This window comes from Rhinopithecus roxellana, chromosome 2 (genome assembly GCF_007565055.1).
Source record: "Rhinopithecus roxellana isolate Shanxi Qingling chromosome 2, ASM756505v1, whole genome shotgun sequence".
NCBI lineage: Eukaryota > Metazoa > Chordata > Mammalia > Primates > Cercopithecidae > Rhinopithecus > Rhinopithecus roxellana.
In genome coordinates, this window is record NC_044550.1 from 69881558 (window position 1) to 69903359 (window position 21802).

Here is a 21802-nt window from a genome sequence, read left to right on the forward strand (position 1 = left end):
AAACATATACATAAACAGTAAGTAAATATAAAGTTATCTTAAATATAAACATAATGGGTGAGCCATTGTGGATATGTATAATATTTATGAACAGGGGGTTGTTGACAGTACTGGATACCTATGGCTGGAGGCAATTCATCTGACTTTTCCTTCAGGTTTCTGAAATTTTTATGTAACAGTTTGTATGTATATGACATTTTTACTTATCGTCATTATTGCATAAGTTATATCTGTTTTATGGCATTGTAGTAATGAATGGGTACATCAGATGCTGTTTTTTAAATATCATGTTGAAGAATTGTACTTTCTTTATGAGAACATTATTATGAGATATATAGGTAGTTTTGTACACTTCTGATAGTTTAATAATAATGCATATATATAAGTATACATTTTCAAAACTGTTTGACTAGAATTCTTTACTGGCCCCAACAAAAATTGATTAATTAAAATTTGAACTTTTATTTAAATTTATTGTAATACTTTTCATAGATAGTAAATATATAATGCAACATTTTTACTTTGCTATGTAATTAAATGTTTATAATAATTTACATGATCTCTAATTGAACACCAAGTTTAAAGTTTCCAAAAGTAACATAATGATTTAAGGATCTAAATCTTGGCATCTAACTAGAATGTAATTAAATGAATTTTAGCCTTTAACAAGCATGATATTATCTTGTTTCAATAATTAAGCATTTTTGTGTGTTTTTTTTTTTTTTTTTTTTTTTTTTTTTTTTTTTTTTTTTTGAGACGGAGTCTCGCTCTGTCGCCCGGGCTGGAGTGCAGTGGCCGAATCTCAGCTCACTGCAAGCTCCGCCTCCCGGGTTTACGCCATTCTCCTGCCTCAGCCTCCCGAGTAGCTGGGACTACAGGCGCCCGCCACCTCGCCCGGCTAGTTTTTTGTATTTTTTAGTAGAGACGGGGTTTCACAGTGTTAGCCAGGATGGTCTCGATCTCCTGACCTCGTGATCAGCCCGTCTCGGCCTCCCAAAGTGCTGGGATTACAGGCTTGAGCCACCACAGCCGGCCTTGTGTTTTTTTTAAAGCCAAGTTTAATTCATTGCTTATCAGTTTTTCAAATCTCTAATTATCTGATGACAGGTTAAATTGAAAGGAAGAAAAGGAGGTGGTTTAATGAGTTTCTAAAGTATAACTAAAACTAAAGTATGTACCTAGGCTTTCATTCTAGGATAGGCAATTAAAAATTATACCTATTACGCCAAGAAGAAATAATATTTATTTAATATGCTCTATCCATCTCACCAAAACAAAAATTTCACTCAAAAAATGGGGATAAAATTTAATCATAATACAAAGAAATAATTTAAATAACAGTTAAGATTATACAATATATGATAATTAGACAATCATTAAAAATTTATATTCTAGATAACTTAATTAGGTTTTTTTATCTTTCTGAACTCACATGCCTTAATTTTAAATTATTTTGACACAAATATATAGAGAACTTATTATATGAACTAGTCCTATATTATAATTTAAAAACACAATGCAACATTTTTTTTTTTTTTTGGCGTTAGTGGTAAGTAGTGTCATCTGTGCTATCATGAAGTAGATGCCCTGAGGACAGCATTGCCAGACTTAACAAATAAAATATACTTGGCACCCAAATATTCTATGGGACATACACCTACTAAAAATGATTCATTCATTGTTTATCTGAAATTCAAATGTTATTGGGCCCTCTGTACTTTTTCTGGCAACCCAACTCAAGGGGTTATCAGAACGTATAGTCTTAGTGCTTTAGTGCAGTGTTGTTTTTTCTGCATCTCTTCTCTGTGGCCAGTTTTCAGTGTGTGAACCTTTTTAACTGCCTTCTTAGTCTGCTCTTCCTGCTTTTAACCTTCTATTTGCCTTGACATAGAAGTAACCAAATTATGTTAGGGGAAATCTGGTCATCAAGTATGCAAATAGCCATACATTTACACACTGTTTCTAAGTTGTATGTGTTGTGTCTTCTTTGAATGTATCTTTGAATAGGCTGTTTAAAAATATTTACCAACCCAGAGCTTCCAATTGTTTACGTGTCTTAAATCTGTTTGGTTGTGGGTAAATTATTTTGAAACTTTACCCTTTTTTAAGTAGGTTATTGATGGGTAATACATTAGCTACACAGCTATATATTTTTTAATGAAGGTCTTATTATTTACTTGTATTTTTTTTCTCATCTTACATTGTTGGAATTTATACTTGGTTTTCATATAAAAGATGAAATGGTGCCCATCACAAGTAGTTGGAGTAAATATTGTGATACAATAGGTGCAAATAGGCTTATACAAGCACAGCATTCCTGTAATTACAAGAATGACCAATCCCATTCAGCATTTTAATGCTTTCTGTTTTGAAAATCAGTGCTAATTTCAACCTCACAGGAAAGGTGCTAATTTAGTCTTCTTGTAATGTTGTTTTGAAGAAAAACACTTGAAAAGTAAGTGCCTAAATATCACTAAATATTATCAGCTCTGCATTTCTCAAAAAAAAGAACTGTGTATTTGTTTAAGTATGGATATTTTGTTGGAACTTCAGATACACACAATACTGATACAATAACTTAAATGAAAGTATCCTTTGTTGTTATTAAAGTAAGATATAACTGAGGGAATTGTCTTCAAAATAAATTTTAAGGATATTTCATTGCTAATGTAAGCAATGCTATTTTCAAATATTTCTAGAACAAATCCCAATTTCCATATTTTATTGGACTGCGATGAAGGATTCCAGAAAAATTGTCAGTGATATTATAAACATGCAGAGAAAGATATGTTATATTTACATTTCCTCAATATACACCAGTATAGGGTCAGCACATGTGAAAAATAATTCAGTCTCCAAACTTTACTTTGAGATACTAATTGGGCGATGGTGTTCTGTTTGTCGAATGGTATGGTGCCCAAAGCGGCTAGGTTAGGGTCGTATCCTGTTATTTTTCTCCTGAGGGAAAATTTATTATGCTTCTAGAACATAATTTTTCACATTTTTAGAGAAACTTGAACTAAGTTCAAGAATATTTTACAAAATTCTGTGCTAGTACATTGTCTTGGCTTCTTTTTTAAACAAATATTTCAATATAAAAGTTTAATATTTTTAGAGTTTCAAAAATAGATCTTTAGAATACTGACAATTCTTGTTTCTAAATGAAAAAGTTAAAAATGATTACTCTGTGTTTTTAGATATCTTCCTCAAGTCAATTCAAATAATAATATTCAAAGCGTTTTGACTATAGGAGTTAATACACTATCACTAGTTTTTGTCATAGTTAAAAGCACTCTTCATCCATATAATTAATTAGAGGATATTTTTAAATCTAACAAAACTGAGTTACTATAACTACATCTATTCTCTTAATAATATGAGAGTAATTGACATAGTGGCACTAATCCACTGAGTGGATATTTCCTGGTGAAACAGTTGTAAATATACTATTGCCTTGTGAGAGGTAGTTTTGATGTACACATACACATATATGCATGCATACACACACATATAGAAATTTCTAAGTGCCTGCTGATCTTCTATCTAGAAAAAAATATCGGTAATGTTTCAGTGGATTCACTTTGTCATACAAAGCTATGTGAGGGTAATTGTATACCATTATATTTGTGGAGTACACTTTTGGACAAATAAAAGCTCCTATTTTTAAAGCTGTTAAGTCCTTTGCATAGCAATGAAATTTGGTTTAAAAATAAACACTGATCAATACTAATTTCTGAAATTGTCTTGGTAGTAAATTTAGGGCCTTTCACAGTATGTCAACTCTACTTGATTTGGAAGGTACCTCACAAATTATGAAATAAATTTATTCATTGCACACACTCTGCTAGGTGAGAAAATTAGGATGGACCCATTTTTAACTTATAGCTTGAAGTGGTAAATAATATCTCCCACAATGGTAACATTAGAATTTTAGGAGAGATGGCCAACTATTTAAGGCTGCCAGAGTTGCTAGAACGAGAATGTCTATGATACAATTATTATGCTCAACATGCTTCTCTCTTCTATTTGAAATGATATATTTTATTCATCCATTGATGTATATTTCTATTTCACAAAACTGTGTTTGCCTATTTTCTTATTTTTAAATATCCCTGGATTTAAATTTTAATTTAATAACTATTCATTGCAAACTATGTTGTAAGTATTCAATATACATATAAACTAAAGTAAAAATAAATACCTGGCTTTACTATGTATTTCTCACATTAATGGTCTAAAGGATTGTTTGAGTCATTTATTTTACGAGATTTACTTTCTAAAAGATTAATCAGGTTTACATATAGTACATATTATAATACTACCGTCTCCAAATTCCTGTTTTCCACCTATGTTCTACAATGTCTTATCTCTGTCAAAATAGAATAAAAAAGCATTAAAGCATTCTGTCTAGTGAAAGGAAAAAAACACATTTAGTGTAAGAGAGTATGAACCTTATGAATTAAAATTAAGAACATAGTTTGGTGTGGCACAGTAGCTCATGCCTGTAATTCCAGGACTTTGGGAGACCCAGGTGAGGAGATCATTTGAGATCAGAAGTTTGAGACCAGTCTGGGCAACACGGTGAAACCCCGTCTCTACTAAAAATACAAAAATTAGCCTGGCGTGGTTGTGCGCACTCGTAATCCCAGCTACTTAGTAGTCTGAGACAGAAGAATCGCCTGAACCCGGGAAGCTGAGGTTGCAGTGAGCCAGGATTGCACTACTGCATACCAGAGTAAGACTCTATCTCAAAAATAAATAAATAAATAAACCGAAGTAATCAAGATTTTAAAAAATATATATAATATAAAGCTATGTAAATAATATATAAATACATATTGTATAAAAATCTATGTAAATATATATTTATATAGATTCATATATATTTAAATTTGAAAACCAATCTATTCATCATGTCTGGGGAGAGAAAGATAATGATTTAAAATCCAAACAATATACAACTATATTTTAAAAAATAAAAGCAAATATGAGTGTTCAAATGGAAGGTAAATAAAAAATCAAGCAGTTACCCTCTTTTAATAGTTAACACTACTGTGCTTATTTCTGGATGTAAGATTAAACTGAAAAAAAAAATTCAAAAAGATTTTAAAGGGAACCCTTAAACATGACTCAAGAATAAGACAGAGGAAAGTTAAAAGAATGGATTGTTTATCTGTACAAATTTCTAATGGAGGCTCACTTTAAAACTATTCTGAAGTGTGTGATGTGCTTTTACATAGAGCAGAGAGCAGATATTTCTGACTTCCACGGGGGGGAATGTGTTCAAGTTCTTGTACGCTAGATGCATTTATATGTAAAGAAGTGTCCTGATGATGAGGCTTATTGAACACTTGAATAAGCTCTGGAATAAGTTACTGATCTCAGCCTCCGGAAATTTTTCACTGCAGTGGAGAGTCTCAGGCATCAGAGATATTTGAAGGGTGTCCTTTCTTTAAATTGCAGAAATAGATTATTTCATAAACTTAATGTATTTTTTTAGTGTCTGAGGTCTATATAATCATAAAGTGTAAAGGGTATTTTCTTTCCTCTTTTGCAAATTTGACAATGGGAATATTCAATTTATAAAATTTTTATTTTAATGTATTATGTAAGATAATTTTTACCAGGAAATTACATGCAATAAATAATATATCAGTACTGACAATTTTACAATTATTTTTGCAACATACATGTGACTGTCATTTGTCTTAAGTCATTAGTCAATTTAATACCTTAAAATATTAATTTAAGTATTTAATTTTTTCTCATAGCTTAATATCAGTTGCAAATTATGAAAGGCAAAAATAGGATTCCACAATATAAGGAAAAATATATACCATGGAATTTTTATTAAAAATTATATCTATGCTAAGTTATGAGAAGGTAGATATTTGAGATTCTCTTTTCCATTAAGGATACGTTTTCACCTGTAGTTTAGATATTAAGATAAGTGTCTTAATCTAGCATTTATGATTCACTGAAAAATAAATGCAGTGAATGAATAAAATTAAAAAGGAACACAGTCCTTTTCCTATTACTTCTGATTTCATTTGATTGAAAATAAAACCTTCTTTCCCATCAAGTGACCAATTCCCTACATGCTGATGCATCACAAGAAAAAAATGCTTTTGTGAAATAAAAATAAAAAGAAATTCTCCGAGTATGCTTTGATAACTCCAAAACATACATAGAATACATTAGAAAGCATAGAGATTCTCTTTGTATTTGACTCATTCTGTTGAACCTGAAATGCATCAGCAAATGTTCCATGTTACTTAACACTGGAATAATTGTCCTGGTCCTGGCTCTAAAATGTCATCAATTAATTTTATTTTTTTTTGTGGGGAGGGTCAGATAATATTTGCTTGCTACTTGTCCAACATTAGCCCATGCAACGCTAAAAGAATAATAGGTTTTGTTTGTTTTTTGAGGCAGAGCCTTGCTCTGTCTCCTAGGCTGGAGTGCAGTGGTAGGATCTCAGCTCATTGCAACCTCCGCTTCACAGATTCAAGCAATTCTTGTTCCTCAGCCTCCAGAGTAGCTGGGATTATAGGCCTGTGACACTAAACCCTGCTAACTTCTGTATTTCTAGTAGAGATGGGTTTTCGACATGTTGGTCAGGCTGGTCTCAAGCTCCTGGGCTCAAGTGATCCACCCGCCTCGGCCTCCCAAAGTGTTGGAATTACAGGCGTGAGCCATCGTGCCCAGCCAAGAATAATAGTTATTCAGTGTTTAAACTCAACCCTTAAAAGGTTTGAAATAAAGCAGATGTGACTAAAACTTTAGTAATAGTATAAACTATTTCTAGGTTGGCAGGATTTTGGCTCCTCTGCATCCTTAGACTCCTTGTCTGTGGATTCAATCAACTGTGGATAAAACAATATTTGGAAAAAAAAATCCTACAAAGTTTCAAAAAGCAAAACTCTAATTTGCCATGCGCTGAGTACTACCTTGAATTTATGTGAGCAGTGATGTGCCTGCTGTTAGGCATTATATTACATATTGTAAGTAACCTGAAGATAATTTAGCATATTTAAGAGGACATGATAGGATATATGCATACACTACAGGCCATTTGTAAGGGACTTGAGCATCCTCCGATTTGGGGGGCAACCTGGAACCAGGCCCTCACAGATACTGAGGGATAACTCTTCACAAATGTAGGATTAACTTCTGACATGGAGGAAATCTTCCTTCTTCAATCTAATTAGTTCTGACCTTCAGAACTTAGATCAGATCTAAGTTCAGAACTTATATTCGTCCTATCCAAATCTGCATTACTGAAGTAACGCATAGGTGGGAAGAAGCAAATTTAATAAAAGATGATTATATTATTCAGACAAGTAGAATAGGTAGATTATTCAGACAAGTAGAATAGGTGAACTTAAAAAAAAAAAAAACATGTAACTAAGCAGCAATTAAAAGATGTCTTTTAAGTTTATGTTTATATTTAAGATATTGAGTATAACATGTGTTAAGCTTCTGTGTTCTTATAACTGTGAACCATTTTAATACTTCCTTTTATTAAGAAGAAACAATTTCTTTTTGTATCCTAACTAAATCAAGTGAACATATAATATTTATGTTAATGGCTTTTAAGCCATAAGAACTAGAAATGATATTTTATTACTCTAAACATATGCTCGGTTGACTACTTTCTGAATTTATACTAAGATGTAGTTTTTCAGTATATTAGTTTTTTGACATAATGAATTAGTTTATAGGTTGACTATAGGTCACTCCTGAGTTTCTTTTGTTGTTGAACTAAGAAAAGAATGTTTCCTCTAAATCAGCATTTTCTGATTTTTACTATTAAAAATAAAGGCCCCAACCCAGCTTATTTTGAAAGAAGTAATATTATTTGTAGGTGACAATATTTTCCTGGGTTGTCCAGAAAGCACAAAATCTTCTGTAACTAATGATAGTGTTTCTTTTCACTCACCAGTGGGTCCGTTTGGACAACAAATTATTTGGTGACCGTAATGATTTGCTCTGAGTCATTTTATAAACTTGAACTTCTATGGTTTCACTATTCTAATTTATTGAATAATTTTCAATTCTGATTGGTGTAAACACATTTATTTGAATTATTTCACATGTAAGTTTCTCATGAAACAGTTTGAACTCAAGGACACAGAAAAATAGGATTTCATTCTATTAAAATAATAATTCCATTTACTTGTAGAATATTCTCTGGAATATTATGACCTGGCTACTGTGTGGTACAATATTGTATCAAATTCATTTTATACTTCTTGATATCATATAATATTATAAAATATGTTCTGATTACTTTCAATAATAGTTATTATACTACATAATACATGTAGATATTTATTTTCATTTTCATTTCTGTTGATGATGGTGCCTGACTGCTATGTTTTTGTTGTTGTTGTTGTTGTTGTTGTTGTTGTTTTTGAGATGGAATTTCGCTCTTGTCTCACAGGCTGGAGTGCAATGGCATGATCTTGGCTCACTGCAATTTCTGCCTCCTGGGTTCAAGCAATTCTCCTACCTCAGCCTCCACAGTAGCTGGGATTATAGGCACCCACCACCATGCCAGGCTAATATTTTGTATTTTTAGTAGAGACAGAGATTCACCATGTTGGCCAGACTGGTTTCAAACTCCTGACCTCAGGTGACCCACCCACCTTGGCCTTCCAAATTGCTGGGATTACAGGCGAGAGCCACCACATCCGGCCGACTCTATGGTTTTAATTGAGTACCTGCTAAATGGTGAACTAGTAAACAACTGTTTCATGGTCAGAAACTGAGCTTTTGAGGAAAAATAAATTAGGATAAATAGATAATTAGATAGACTTGAAATGAGTTGAAATACCAGAGAATAAGGTTGAGAAGATCAATGTGTTCTTATCTTTGTTTAAAAAAAGCACCATTTATGAGATTAAAATAATTCAGTTTTGCTACTTAATGTGCTTTGTAACTTTTAATGAGATATGTGAAATTTTTGTCTAAATTCAACTAGCTTTATTTTCAGCACATTTTTGTTATATGTCTGTTATGTGCCACGTACTGATTGATATGATATAACTGCTCTCATTGTGCTTATGGTCAAATATTACAAAGTTTATGGATAAGGGAAGAAATATTATTTATCATTACAAATAAAATACTTAAAATTATGAAATCTGGACAATCAAATCTGGGCATTCTGCTCTGTAATTTAATATATTTTATACAACTGGAACAAATTTGATAATATTTTTCTCCCCTTTGCCTTTATTAATTCCTTTTTGAGAAAACTGATCCTCATAAATAAGAATACTTTAAAAAAATTTATGGACCATAAAAAGACTTGGTTTTAAAATTTTATAAATGAGATTAAATAAATCTAGAACATGTGAGTCATCTTTAAATTATTTAACTACATAAATACTTTCTGGTACAGTTTTCTATAATAAATATTGGTTTAATAAATATAATTTATAGTTTATGAAATTAAATGTAAAACAAGTTATTTATAGATTTTGCTAGAGATATTTTCTAGAAATGTAAGGGCCACACATTTTTTTTTTTTTCTATACTCTTGCATAGTGAAGTGTAGGGAATGTTTTATTTAGATAACTTTAAGAAGTTAATCTTGACAAATTTAGTCTTTGGTATATAAAATATCCATTTCCCATGCAAAACTAACTTATAAGAATATCAAAATTATCATTTTCAGAAAACAAACAACAGAATGGCTATGACTACTAGCAGTGAAAAAGTTTGACACTACATGTGTTTGGTGTGAGGGTACAACTAGTTTCTAATTGTATTTCCTTCTTTTACAATAACATGTAATTCTAAACTCCAAAAATCAACCTATTTTTCTTAGAGTATTTTTCTTTCTTTTTCACAGCACGGAAAAGGATATGCTAGTCAATTCTACAGGACTTACCTGAAGCAGCATGATTTGCACAAAGTCGACCAACAAAAGCATCAACTTTTCAACTTCATTATCTTGGCCATCCAGTTAGTCATGTGTAACTGATTTAGATTTCGGGCGGAGTCATCATGGCCAATTATAGGACCTAATTGCTCTCAGCAGGCCTGAGAAATGAGTTGAAATGTGCAGAACTGTAGAAACTTTAGAGGCAACTGATTTTGCCTCCCCGATCAGTGTGTGCCTGTTTACAGCACTATCTATCTTTCTCTCTCCAAATGTCACTGAGCCCTTTAGATGTTTATATTCACCTCGAGAAGCCAGTCATAAAGATAAAGGAAATTTGTGCATTATAAATGCAATATCACTGTTTTAAACTTGACTGTTTTATATTATTTTTGTGTGATCAAGTGTCCCCCAAACTATTCCAACTTTACAAGAGAAATTGTGATTATGTTCTTTTCACCTGTGGGTTATAAAAAATGTTGTATTCTGAAGACCCACAAAATATCAAAGACATTCTGTAGTTTATACACCGTGTTGCAAAGTGTTTACTGTACTATTTCAAAGCTTCTAAATAAATATAAAATATATATATTATATTATATAATTTTCCTAAAATGTGGTACAACTCAGTTGGTTTTTAAATGGATGCATACAGTCCACATAATACAATAAAATAAAAGGTAATTCAGGGTCCCAATGACAAACTTACTAAGAAAAAATCATTAATAGTTTTCTCCCAATTTTCATATCTTACTCAACCCTGTTTTTCCTTGTTTAAAAGAAAATGATGCTCTAAGCTACAAAATTTTGTCAAAAACTCATACTGAATTTTCAATGCCAAAGACGTAGCTATTGATATTATCAGACAGAGCACTGACTATATACTATCAAACTATCTAACAATCTACATGAGTCTGATTCTATTTCTATGGCTTTGAATTTAGAATCACTTAAAGCTTTTATAAAGAATCGATAAATTCACCAGTATTTGTTGTTAGAAAAAAAAACTGGGTGTCTGTACATTTTGTGGTGTAAAATATGTAACTGAAGTTTACTATTTTAAGAAGTCATCAGTCATATAACTCACACAGAATTTTATTTTACATAGTTTTACATAGTTTTGTGACTTAATTACACATGAATATAACATCTATAACTCTATATGAATATATGGAGATATATAAACATCTGAACTGGTAAAGAATAACTAAAATAACTAAAATATGAAATAACTAAAATATGAAAATTTATCTTAAATTTAGAGATAGAAACATGTTACATTATTGTTTCAGTATTCCATATGAAAATTTTATAGCTTAAATATAGTCAGTGTTTGATTAATGAAAAAATTCTTCATAAGTCAGCCTTCAAAAGTTAAGCTTGCCTTTTACTTTTATATCAACAATATTATTAAATTTAGTAAGAAGCACTTTCCCTTCTTTTATATATTTTTTCTACTGTTTATGCTGGTTAGAACACATTGGAGAGAGGAAAAAATATCAGACAATGTAAGATAATCTTTCAAGCAAAAAACAGAATTGTCACAGCTCCTCTCACCCTTTAAAACACTATATCAAACCTTCAACATTATATCAAAATGTTTGCCCAGTTCAAATTAGAAACCTGTTTTGAAATATTTCCCTTAATTTTTAACTGATCTTATATTCAATGACAGTTTGAGCTGCACTGTGTTATTAAAGAATAGCCTAAAACTTAACACTTGACAAATGTTCTTCATCACATTTTATGTAACTTAAGTGGAAATTTTTCCTTAGATTTAACATTAAAATGCATACACACACACACACACACACACACACACACACATACACTTAGGTCCTGATATGTACATTTAGAGTGATATATTGGTATCACTCATTTGACTGTTATCAAATTAGATATTAATGTATCGTATCCCAGTCAGTTCATATATCAAAATAATGTATGTAATGTTCCAGCCTTTTGAAGTCTCTTTAAACATATATGAAGCTAACAGATCATATGTAATACAAAAAGCACATAAATTCACTAAGTGCAGCAGTAACATTTTCTTAAATTTTTGGCATTACTACTACATTAGTATTTTGAATGACAGACTATTTTAGTAAGGAAATGTTTATACATAATTTAACAGGAAAAAAAAATCTGTTTGTTCCAATTCTTTTGTTTAACAAGAAAATGATTTTCTTGTTGAGTCACTCTGCTTTAATTAAAACGTTTCATGAATCATTTTGCAATCATGGATGAATATCCACATCCATCTTCCTTACTGCATGCATTGAAAATAAGATTATACTCACTTCATGTACAGTAACTATATTAAGTCATTTACTTCAAAGACATTTTCTTTAATTATTTAACCTTTTATATCATTGTATATAATCTCCCTTGAACCAACTTTTTATATTATATATTTGTGTATTAGTTATTTTCATATGTCCTAGTAACTACTTATACTAACTTACATTTTAGTTCTTAAATTACACCATCAATCTACAAAACCAAAACCAGAACTTCTTCCTAATTTGGGGGACAAATAGTATTGTTTAAAGATAAAATACTAAATTATTAGTCATTAATCAACTATCTGTTGCATCCAAAGTAAATTAGAAGTTACAGCAGAGTAAGGATATGATTCTAGTAAGTTGGTTAAAATGTTTTCTTCCCATGAGGGGTACTATAAAATGGAAAGTGCAACCAACAAATAATGAAGGTTTCTAATTAAGCATTTACTAGATTAATATATCAAGGAATTTTAGAATAGGCTTTCTATTTAATCTGGTCATTCCAATATCCAATCAACATAATTTTATATACATCAAAGAAAAATAATATCCATCTTATTAGATAGTATTTTGTCAATAAATTATTTCAGAAAAAATAATCATGTCATTTACTCCTTGTTAACATGGTTAGTTTTAGAGCAGTCAAAGTCAAAAAAAAATTTCCTGTGGAAACAGTGTCTTAGTGTTTCAAAGGTATGTCAAAAGACAATTTTTAGAAAATATTTCATCCACATGTAGAATTCTAATTTTTAATGTGTGAACATAGTTTGGTGAAATCATCTTAAATCAAATCTAAATATCACATCAGAATTACTTCACAGATATAATAGTGTCAGTATGTGTGTCATCTTTTCTCGGCAAATATTAAGGAAATATGTGTATTTTATTTTATAAAGATATTAAATGCAATGCCTTTATCAAACATTGCAAATTAACTATAGTCGAATATTTGAATATTTTAATTTCTCATTGTTTTATTTGTTATCAGTTGTAATTTGCCATCAGATTCTCTGTATTATAGAAGTTATCTTGCCTCTTCAATTATGAGGAGGGAAAAGAATCTCACAATTCTCAACATAATCTTTAACAACTGTACATTAATTGTACCATTTTACCTTCTAAACATTATTTACTGGAGCTCAGTTAATCTTTAAAACAATTACTCAGGCAGAATGTGGCAAAAGTTCAGCAAGATCAAGAAAAGTATTTAAGTTACTGGCTGATCATAGCACTGTTATTTGTCATTGCATGTATTTTTCCCCCTCATTTTTCTATGTGTGCTATTGATACCCAAGGAACTCAAAAATACTTAAAATATTGGTATACTTGATGATTTTTCTGAAAATCTTATATTTTTCATATTACAATTTCTTGGGTTCTTTATCTTTTTCAAGTCTAATTTTGTAGTGGTAAAGGCTTTGCACTTAACATCCTTTTATGTTCCTTTTTAACAAGGAAAAACAGAAAATAACGGAATTCCTTATTTTTTACACCATGAAGTAGTAAAATTATTTTATATATTGTTAGTACTTCAAGAAACATCCCTCTGCGAAGTCAGACAAAATCCTTATACAGTAATTTGTGAAACTGTTCAGTAGAGTATTTTTTTCTTCACATCTTGGCATAGGTTTTAGATTATAGCATTCTGTAAGAATGCGGGTAGATGGGTGCCGCCAGAGTATTGCAGGCAATAATACGACTAAAATTCTAATACTTTTAGTGTGCATGCATGTATTTCTAATCACTGTTATTTTTTAAGTATTTGTAAAATTAGAAAAAGTGCTTTTATTTCTTGAAAATTTGTCACATGCTTAGTTTGAAGTTTTACCCTCCAGATGTTTTTGAGTTGCATAAAAATCTTGCATTCATCATTCAAAAAATACTAAATTTCACATGAGACTCAAAAATTTCTGAATGATAGAACTCAGACTTCCAACATATTCATACATGCTAGAGCTGAAAGTAAGCAGGGAATTTCAGCTCTAAACACATTTTTGAGACAGTTATCTGTGAGTGAAAACAGGGTATTATAACTAAAGATGAGTTTCAATCTTAACTATAGTGTTTGTTACTGTGAATGCTATAATAATACATAAGTAAAATGAGTGTAAATGTAATAAATTATTTTATACTGCTGTATACATATGAAATAAATAAAACTAGGATACATATTATGCCATTTTTCCATGCATGCATCTTCCACTGACGCCTGTGGGAGCTTTGAATAAAAATCAGTGGCAAATATGGCTCTAAGTTTAAAAACATCTAATGCTAATTTAGTAATTTTAGTCTTAATATAACAGGTCTAAGGGAACATCTGTTCAAAACTGAGTCTCATTTGAAGCAGCATATGCTAGGTTTTAAAGAATTTTATTATATTTATAGTTTTGAAAGTAGACATTTAGTTGTATATGATTCTCATGATACCCAAAATGAATCATAGAAGCATATATTTTTCCACCTAATGGTGTATTTACTTTTTAACTTTTTTTTGATGTGTAGTAAATCCAAGGGTCCACAAAGATTAACATAGAGGTTGTACTTAACATTTGAGTGCCTTCAAGCAATAAAAGAAAAGGATTTTATCTAAAACTTTAGAAACACAGCATTTCATATTTAAAGTTGACAGAAATGTAAGGAAAAAATCCATATGGGTATCATTTTCCAAGTAGAAAATGTGAATGAAAGGATAGATTCTTTTTACAATATTAAAATAATCAAAATAACCCTATAGAAATTTAGGTCTGAATTAACCACAAGGTAAAAGAAGAAATGTGCTTCTTAATCTCGTGTTCGTTCTCTGTAACTGATTTTCTTGAGTTCAAATTGCACACATCTGAACAAAGGTTCATTTTATAAGGCAACAAGTTGGCCAGGGGGGAGGGTGTGACTAGGTGTTTCTCTTGCTTTGAACATCTGATAAACCAATTCAGTGGAAGAGAACTGAATAAAATACAGAAGAATGATAGTTCTCAATGAAATGTTAACAGCTATAATTACAAGTTGTCTTGATTCCCCCTGTATATCACTACCTTTTATCCCTTACTTTCACTCTTTCTGGGAAATATAACACAGACTCCTTAAGATTATGAATTTTCAGTGGTAAAATTAAATTGTATTAAATGACAGACATATACTGAGGTCTGACAGTGAGAGAATGTACAAATGAATGGTATTATTTGCCTTTAGGAAAATTCTAATTTCCAAGGAAATTGGAGGAAAATATTAAATAATCAAATAATTAAGTGATCAAAATTTACAGTTGAGAGTTATCAGTGGCCCGAGATTATAACATAAAAAAAAAAGTAAATAGAATAGAAAAATAGATTAGAAAAGCATCAAAATACATCATTTATGTAAAAGCAAATGGTTCTTTGTGAAACTTTTTTCAGATATATGTATAAAATAGGTCACAATGTAAAATATATTTCTTACTGTGAATCACTCCCCAAAATATTTGAAAAGCACTGCACCATATGATCTGTATTTCAAATTTAAACTTATTTAATGCTGTGGAAACAGGGAAGATATTTTTGAAGTTACCTCACATTTGAATCTTAATCTTTTACCCTTTGTAAAATATGGATAAGTACACTTAGTTGTAGAATAGCTGTGGATAAATCTGAAATGCATAGCACAATGCTAACACAGACTTGTAACTGCCCAACAGGTTCACATTGTCCACTGCTTAGACACAGCCAATTTATCGTGACGGGGAATTGCAATAGAGAAAGTTATTCATGCAGAGCCTGCTGTTAGGGAGACCAGAGATTTTTTATTACTCAAATCAGTTTTCCAGAGTATTTGGGGAATCAGAGTTTTTAAGGATAATTTGGTGGGTAGGGGGACCAGTGAATCAGGTCTGATTAGATGGTTCAGAGATGAAATCATAGGAAATAGAAGCTGTTAAGCTGTCATGTTGCACTGTTAGTTGCTGGCTGGGGGTCACAAGACCGGATGCACCAGTTTATCAATCTGGGTGGTGCCAACTGATTGATTAAGTGCAGAGTCTCCAAAATATCTCAAGCAGTGACCTTAGGTATTACAATAGTGAAGTTATCCCCAGAAGAAATTTAGAAAAGGTCAGAATCTTGTAGCCTTCAGCTGCATGACTCTTAAACCATAATCTCTAATCTTGTGGCTAATTTGTTAGTCCTACAAAGGCAGTCTAGTCCCCAGACAGGAAAGGGGTTTGTTTTGGGAAAGGGCTGTTATCATCTTTGTTTCAAAGTTAAACTATAAACCAAGTTCCTCCCAAAGTTAGCTTGGCCTATGCCTAGGAGTGAACAAGGACAGCTTGGAGGTTAAAAGCAAGATGGGGTTGGCTAGTTTGGATCTCTTTCACTGCAATAATTTTCTCAGTTATAATTTTGCAATGGCAGTTTCACAATGAGAGTAGTATATGTTATTACTTTTTTTTTCAACATTTAACCACTGATCTTGGTTACTAAAAGTATAGAATACAGTCTACAAACAAAAGAAATTCTTTTCTCAAAATTTCAACCTGCCACAGAGTTGTGTCTAAGCAGTGCAAATTTCAAAACCTCAAGATGAAAGTAGACTTGCCTTTGGTATCCACTCATCAGCTCAGTTCATATTTGCCTCTCCATTTATCAGTAGTATGGAGTACAAAAAATAAAACACATCTGGCTAGCTTCACTTTCTTCCTCCACTTCATTTTACAACTCTCAAATAGTCCTCTGTCTCTACTGTTGAAAAATACATGTGTATGTTTGGACTAGGACATATTTATCTGACCCCAATGTCCTTTCTGAATGTGTATTTCCGTACAAATAAATGCTTGTTGGAAATACCGAATATTTGACAGAATCATTTTGTTTGCATATGATTTTCATAAAAATGAATTAGGGCAGTGTTCAGTATCTGCTCAATAGAATTGAATTTTAAAAGTTGCTCTAATAATAGACTTCTTGAAATTGTCATTACTTAGCTTGACAGGCTCTGTTCCCTAGAGGTGTCCTTTGGGTGTTCAGAATATAACTAAAATCTCCTCTTTATTTTCTTTTTTTTTTCTTTTGAATCAAAAGTTTTATCTCCTTGTCAGGAAAACTAGGTTTTAAATTTCCCAGTTAAGGTAGTTCAAATTAATCTGTAACTTAACTGATATTTTTAAAGGAGTATTCATATTGTGAAGGGAATTAATTGATTCATACTGAAAATATTGTGTAGGTGAAGATATTTTTGTTTTGGTATGCTTCTTTATTTTTCGTAGAAAACATCTGATGATCATTGGGCAGCTCCTCAACCAATCTGTCTGAAAGATAGGAACATTTAGATAACATTGCAATCACCTAATCTGAAACACAATCCCCATCTCCATTTTCTGCCTATCATTATGAATAACTCTTCTCTTGATCATGAAAAAAAGGAAGAAAAGAAGTGTTGGCATGGTGAATTGTGTAAGCCCACAACTCTAAATGTTACTTCAAAAATGTGAGAATTCTCTTATTCTCAGTTGTGTTTCTTAATTAATAATAGAGTGAATAGCCAATTTCAAACTTCTCTAGCAAAGTATTTCTCTCAAAATTGTGTGCATATATACGTGTGTGTTTGTGTGTGTGTGTGTGTGTGTGTGTAATTGGGAAAGGTATAACAGGCTCATATGAAAGAATTACATGAACATAAAGGATCATATTATAGGTAAAACATCTGCCTTTCGTTCCTCTCTAATGTTAGTCTTTAAAATATCAAAATGCCTGTTTGGAAAGCAATAGTATTTGATCATCAACAAACTGGCATGGGCCTTTCAACACCATGCAATCAATGATTTATTTTAACATTACATGAAAACCACCCTTATTTATGACAGGGCTATGAAGAGTACAAAAAACAAAAATAAAAACAAAAACAAAAACAAAAAACATGGTTGTAACAGAATATACCAAACAAAACTGAATTAAAGACAGAGAGAATGAGAGATGTGTGTGAGAGTTACATTTTAACATACATAAGTTAAAATAAGGAAAAAAGTAATGAAAACAAATGATAAGTAATTCTAGTTTTAACCTGACAAAGAATGAAATAAAGTGGTATAGTACTCCTTAAGCAACATTAAGAAGTATATTAAATTTTATTTTAAAATGTGGTAATATCAAACCACCTCATTGAATGCCTCCATAGATGCTTGTGTTGCTTCCATTGCCTCTTTGACAATGATGTATGGCCTCACATGACAGTGTTTGCAAATATTACTCCATTTAAAGGTGTCTTCCTGATTCTAGGATGATGTCCTTATAACTTTAGAAACCAGAATAGGGGAACATTGGTGATACCACTAACATCATGCAAAAATATGTAATACTGGTCTAGCTTTTTATCAAGTTATATGATAAGGCTACAACACTGTGGTTATTGGTTATAGATGTTGCTGCTGAGGTGGGAAGCAAACTTCCAACTGCAAATCAGTTATTTGGAGTGAAAAGGATATATTAGGTGATTTTTTTACTTTAAGATGTATTTTTGTGTGTGTGAGAAAGAATTTTTCAACACTCTATAGAAGTGTCTATCCAAGTCCTAGACATAATAACAATAAAAGATAAAAATATATACTAAAAATAACTAAGAATTGCCTAATTTAGATTTAGCAAGATAACTTGTCTGGCTGGTGGCTCATACTTGTAATCTCAGCGCTTTAGGAGGATGAGGTGTAAGGATCGTTTGAGTTCAGGAGTTGGAGACCAGCCTGGGTGACATGGAGAGACCCTGTCTCTGCAAAACAATTTTTAAAAAATTTAGCTGGGAGTAGTGGCGCTCACCTGTAGTCCCAGCTACATGAAAGGCTGAAATGGTAGGATCACTTGAGCTGGAGAGGGGGCAGTTACAGTGAGCTGAGACTGTATCACTGCAGTGCAGCCTGGGTGACAGAGTGAAACCCTGTCTAAATAATTAATAATAATAAATTAATTAAATAGCAAAATAACTTGCAACAATGGAAAAGAGAAAAAGAGACGTTGGAGTAAGAAGAGATTACTGTGAATCTCTAGGTAAAGAACAAATGAACCCAATTGAATCTTTAGAATGGACTGGTGAAAATGGAGGGGAGAGGGTAGAATTGAGAGGCCTTTCAGAGGACAAATAGACTGTACTTCCTCACTACCTTGATGGTCGGTCAGCTGATGAAGGCGAGGGAGAAATGATGGAGAGGACCACAATGCCATTAAACAAGTTAATGTAAAGGAAAAAAAAAAAAAAAAAAAAACAGTGCAGAAATGTATCTTATTTGTAGAAAGACTTTCTAATTTTACTATTTAATTTTACTATGCTTTCTGCCGATGTGGGGCCTGAAGTGCATTATAGTTAAACAATTCCACAGTTGTTGTTAATTTTTTATTTTTTATTTATTTATTTATTTTTTGTTTTGAGACGGAGTCTTGCTCTGTCACCCAGGCTGGAGTTCAGCGGCGCGATCTTGGCTCACTGCAAGCTCCACCTCCTGGGTTCACGCTATTCTGCTGCCTCAGCCTCCCCAGCAGCTGGGACTACAGGCGGATGCCACCACGCCTGGCTAATTTTTTTGTGTTTTTAGTAGAGAGAGGGTTTCACCGTGTTATCCGGGATGGTCTCAATCTCCTGACCTCGTGATCCACCCGCGTCAGCCTCCCAAAGTGTTGGGATTACAGGCGTAAGCCACCGCGCCCGGCCTTTAATTTTGATTCTAAAATGGTACTATCCATGCTGCATTCTGCTTTATTCTCTGTATAATAACTGATGGTTATTAATACTATTTAAATTAAATCTCTTAAGTCAAAACTTTCTCATTAATAATGTTTAGAAGTAATTTTATAAATATATGTAAATTATAAATATTTTTAAAGTTTTTTTTTATGCATTACTTTGACTACTATATGTACCCAATTAGGCTTGATCCATGGAAAAAGAACACAGGTTAAGTCAAACTTTCTGGCTTTTTGTTTGTTTGTTTGTTTTGTAACACACCCATAACAATAAGTAATAAAGATAAAGAAAATGTTAATAAAAAAATTAAAATATGTAACAATTGTAGAAGGCATTTTAAAATCTTTCCTATGCATCTGAGTTCAACTAATGTTTTCAACAAATATTTTTGAAGAAGTCTTAACACCTTCAAGTTTTTAAGTCTGTGCTCATCAATTATCTTCTAACCTCTACTAGCAATTAATCTTATTTTCTATTTTTTAAGCAGGTCCCACAGGATGATAGAATTTTAATGCAGAACAGGGCCTTAAAAATATTTTGGTCTGAATCCCACCTATGAAGAAAATAACACAAATATAAGTCAACTCATGGAAGAACCTAACAATAAACCTAACAACCTACCCTAATCCTTTCTCTTGACTCTGAACTCTCCACCAGTGCCAATCTATGTTTCCATTCTCTGTGTCTTATTTTAAATTGAAGTCTTGGGAGTAGTTATATTTGAAAATATGCAAATAAATTATATCATCTAGAACCTCACTTTATATTTTAAAATTTCCACTTCTTAGTATGTTCATCCATAATGATGATTCTGTCATAAAAGGCACTGTTAAATTTGGTCTAAGAAACTAAAGACAGTTCTTACTGTTCTTTTATAGATTTATATTAAAATGAAATGTAGGCATTTTTATTCCTCTTAATGACAAGTTATATTGGTAGTGAGTAAGCACAATTAGAGCCAAATATGAGTACATCTCCCAGAGAAATCACATTGAACAAACTGCTGCATCACCAAGAGTAAATCTGACTAACCTGATTTTACAAAATCATCATCATTTCACCCAATAATTTCACCCAGGTTAGCTCAACGTACTTCAACTAATTTAGTGAAGCATTGAAAGAAAAATAGGAAGGCATGCAAAGGATAGTTTAGTCATGTACTATTCACCCCATTGAAGGAGGCATTCCCACCATAGGGTTTCGGGAATGGAGACACACACACCTAACAGTGGACAGACAGATGACAATGACAGCAATTTTTTAGTCAAATATTCTCACAACCTTGGGGAAGACCCTGCACAACAAAAAAGGCCATGCTGGAGTTGCACTCAGGGAAGGAGCAAACAACCTCCCACTAGAGGATGTGATTGAATTGTTTGAGTAATTCTGTGGGTCTGGGCCTGGAACTGAGACCTCACTACTTAGGCATAAAAAGGAATTATGCCAGGCACGGTGGCTCACGCTCGTAATCCTAGCGTTTTGGGAGGCTGAGGCGGGCAGATCACCTGAGGTCGGAAGTTTGAGACCAGCCTGACCAACATAGTCTCTACTAAAAATACAAAACTAGCCAGACATGGTGGATAATGCCTGTAATCCCAGCTACTCTGGAGGCTGAGGCAGGAGAATGGCTTGAACTTGGGAGGCGTAAGTTGCAGTGAGCCAAGATCATGCCATTACACTCCAGCCTGGGCAACAAGAGTGAAACCCCATCTCAAAAAAAAAAAAAAAAAAAAAAAAAAAAAAAGAATAAAAGGAATTGTGCTTGGGGACGCCTAATAAAGACAATTCTTTGGCTAGGGGAATCTTATCTTTGGGATCAGAGTGAAGAAGGCTTAGGGCATTTGAGGCTCTCTCGGTTATACAAGATATCAAGGCAGCATGTAATATTGGGCCTTAATTTTAGACCCTCATTGGATCGTTGAAGCCTTGA

General features: G+C 32.2%; 1 protein-coding gene across 1 annotated transcript in view; it reads left to right on the forward strand.

Annotated features, from left to right (window-relative positions):
- PCDH10 (protocadherin 10) overlaps nucleotides 1-14346 on the forward strand; it is a 45198-nt gene extending 30852 nt beyond the window's left edge. Inside the window, exon 5 of the mRNA XM_010363284.2 lies at nucleotides 9863-14346. Within this exon, the coding sequence (XP_010361586.2) occupies nucleotides 9863-9882 (20 nt within the window). The 3' untranslated portion in view covers nucleotides 9883-14346. The remainder of the gene's footprint in view (nucleotides 1-9862) is intronic.
- The last annotated feature ends 7456 nt before the right edge of the window (nucleotides 14347-21802 follow it).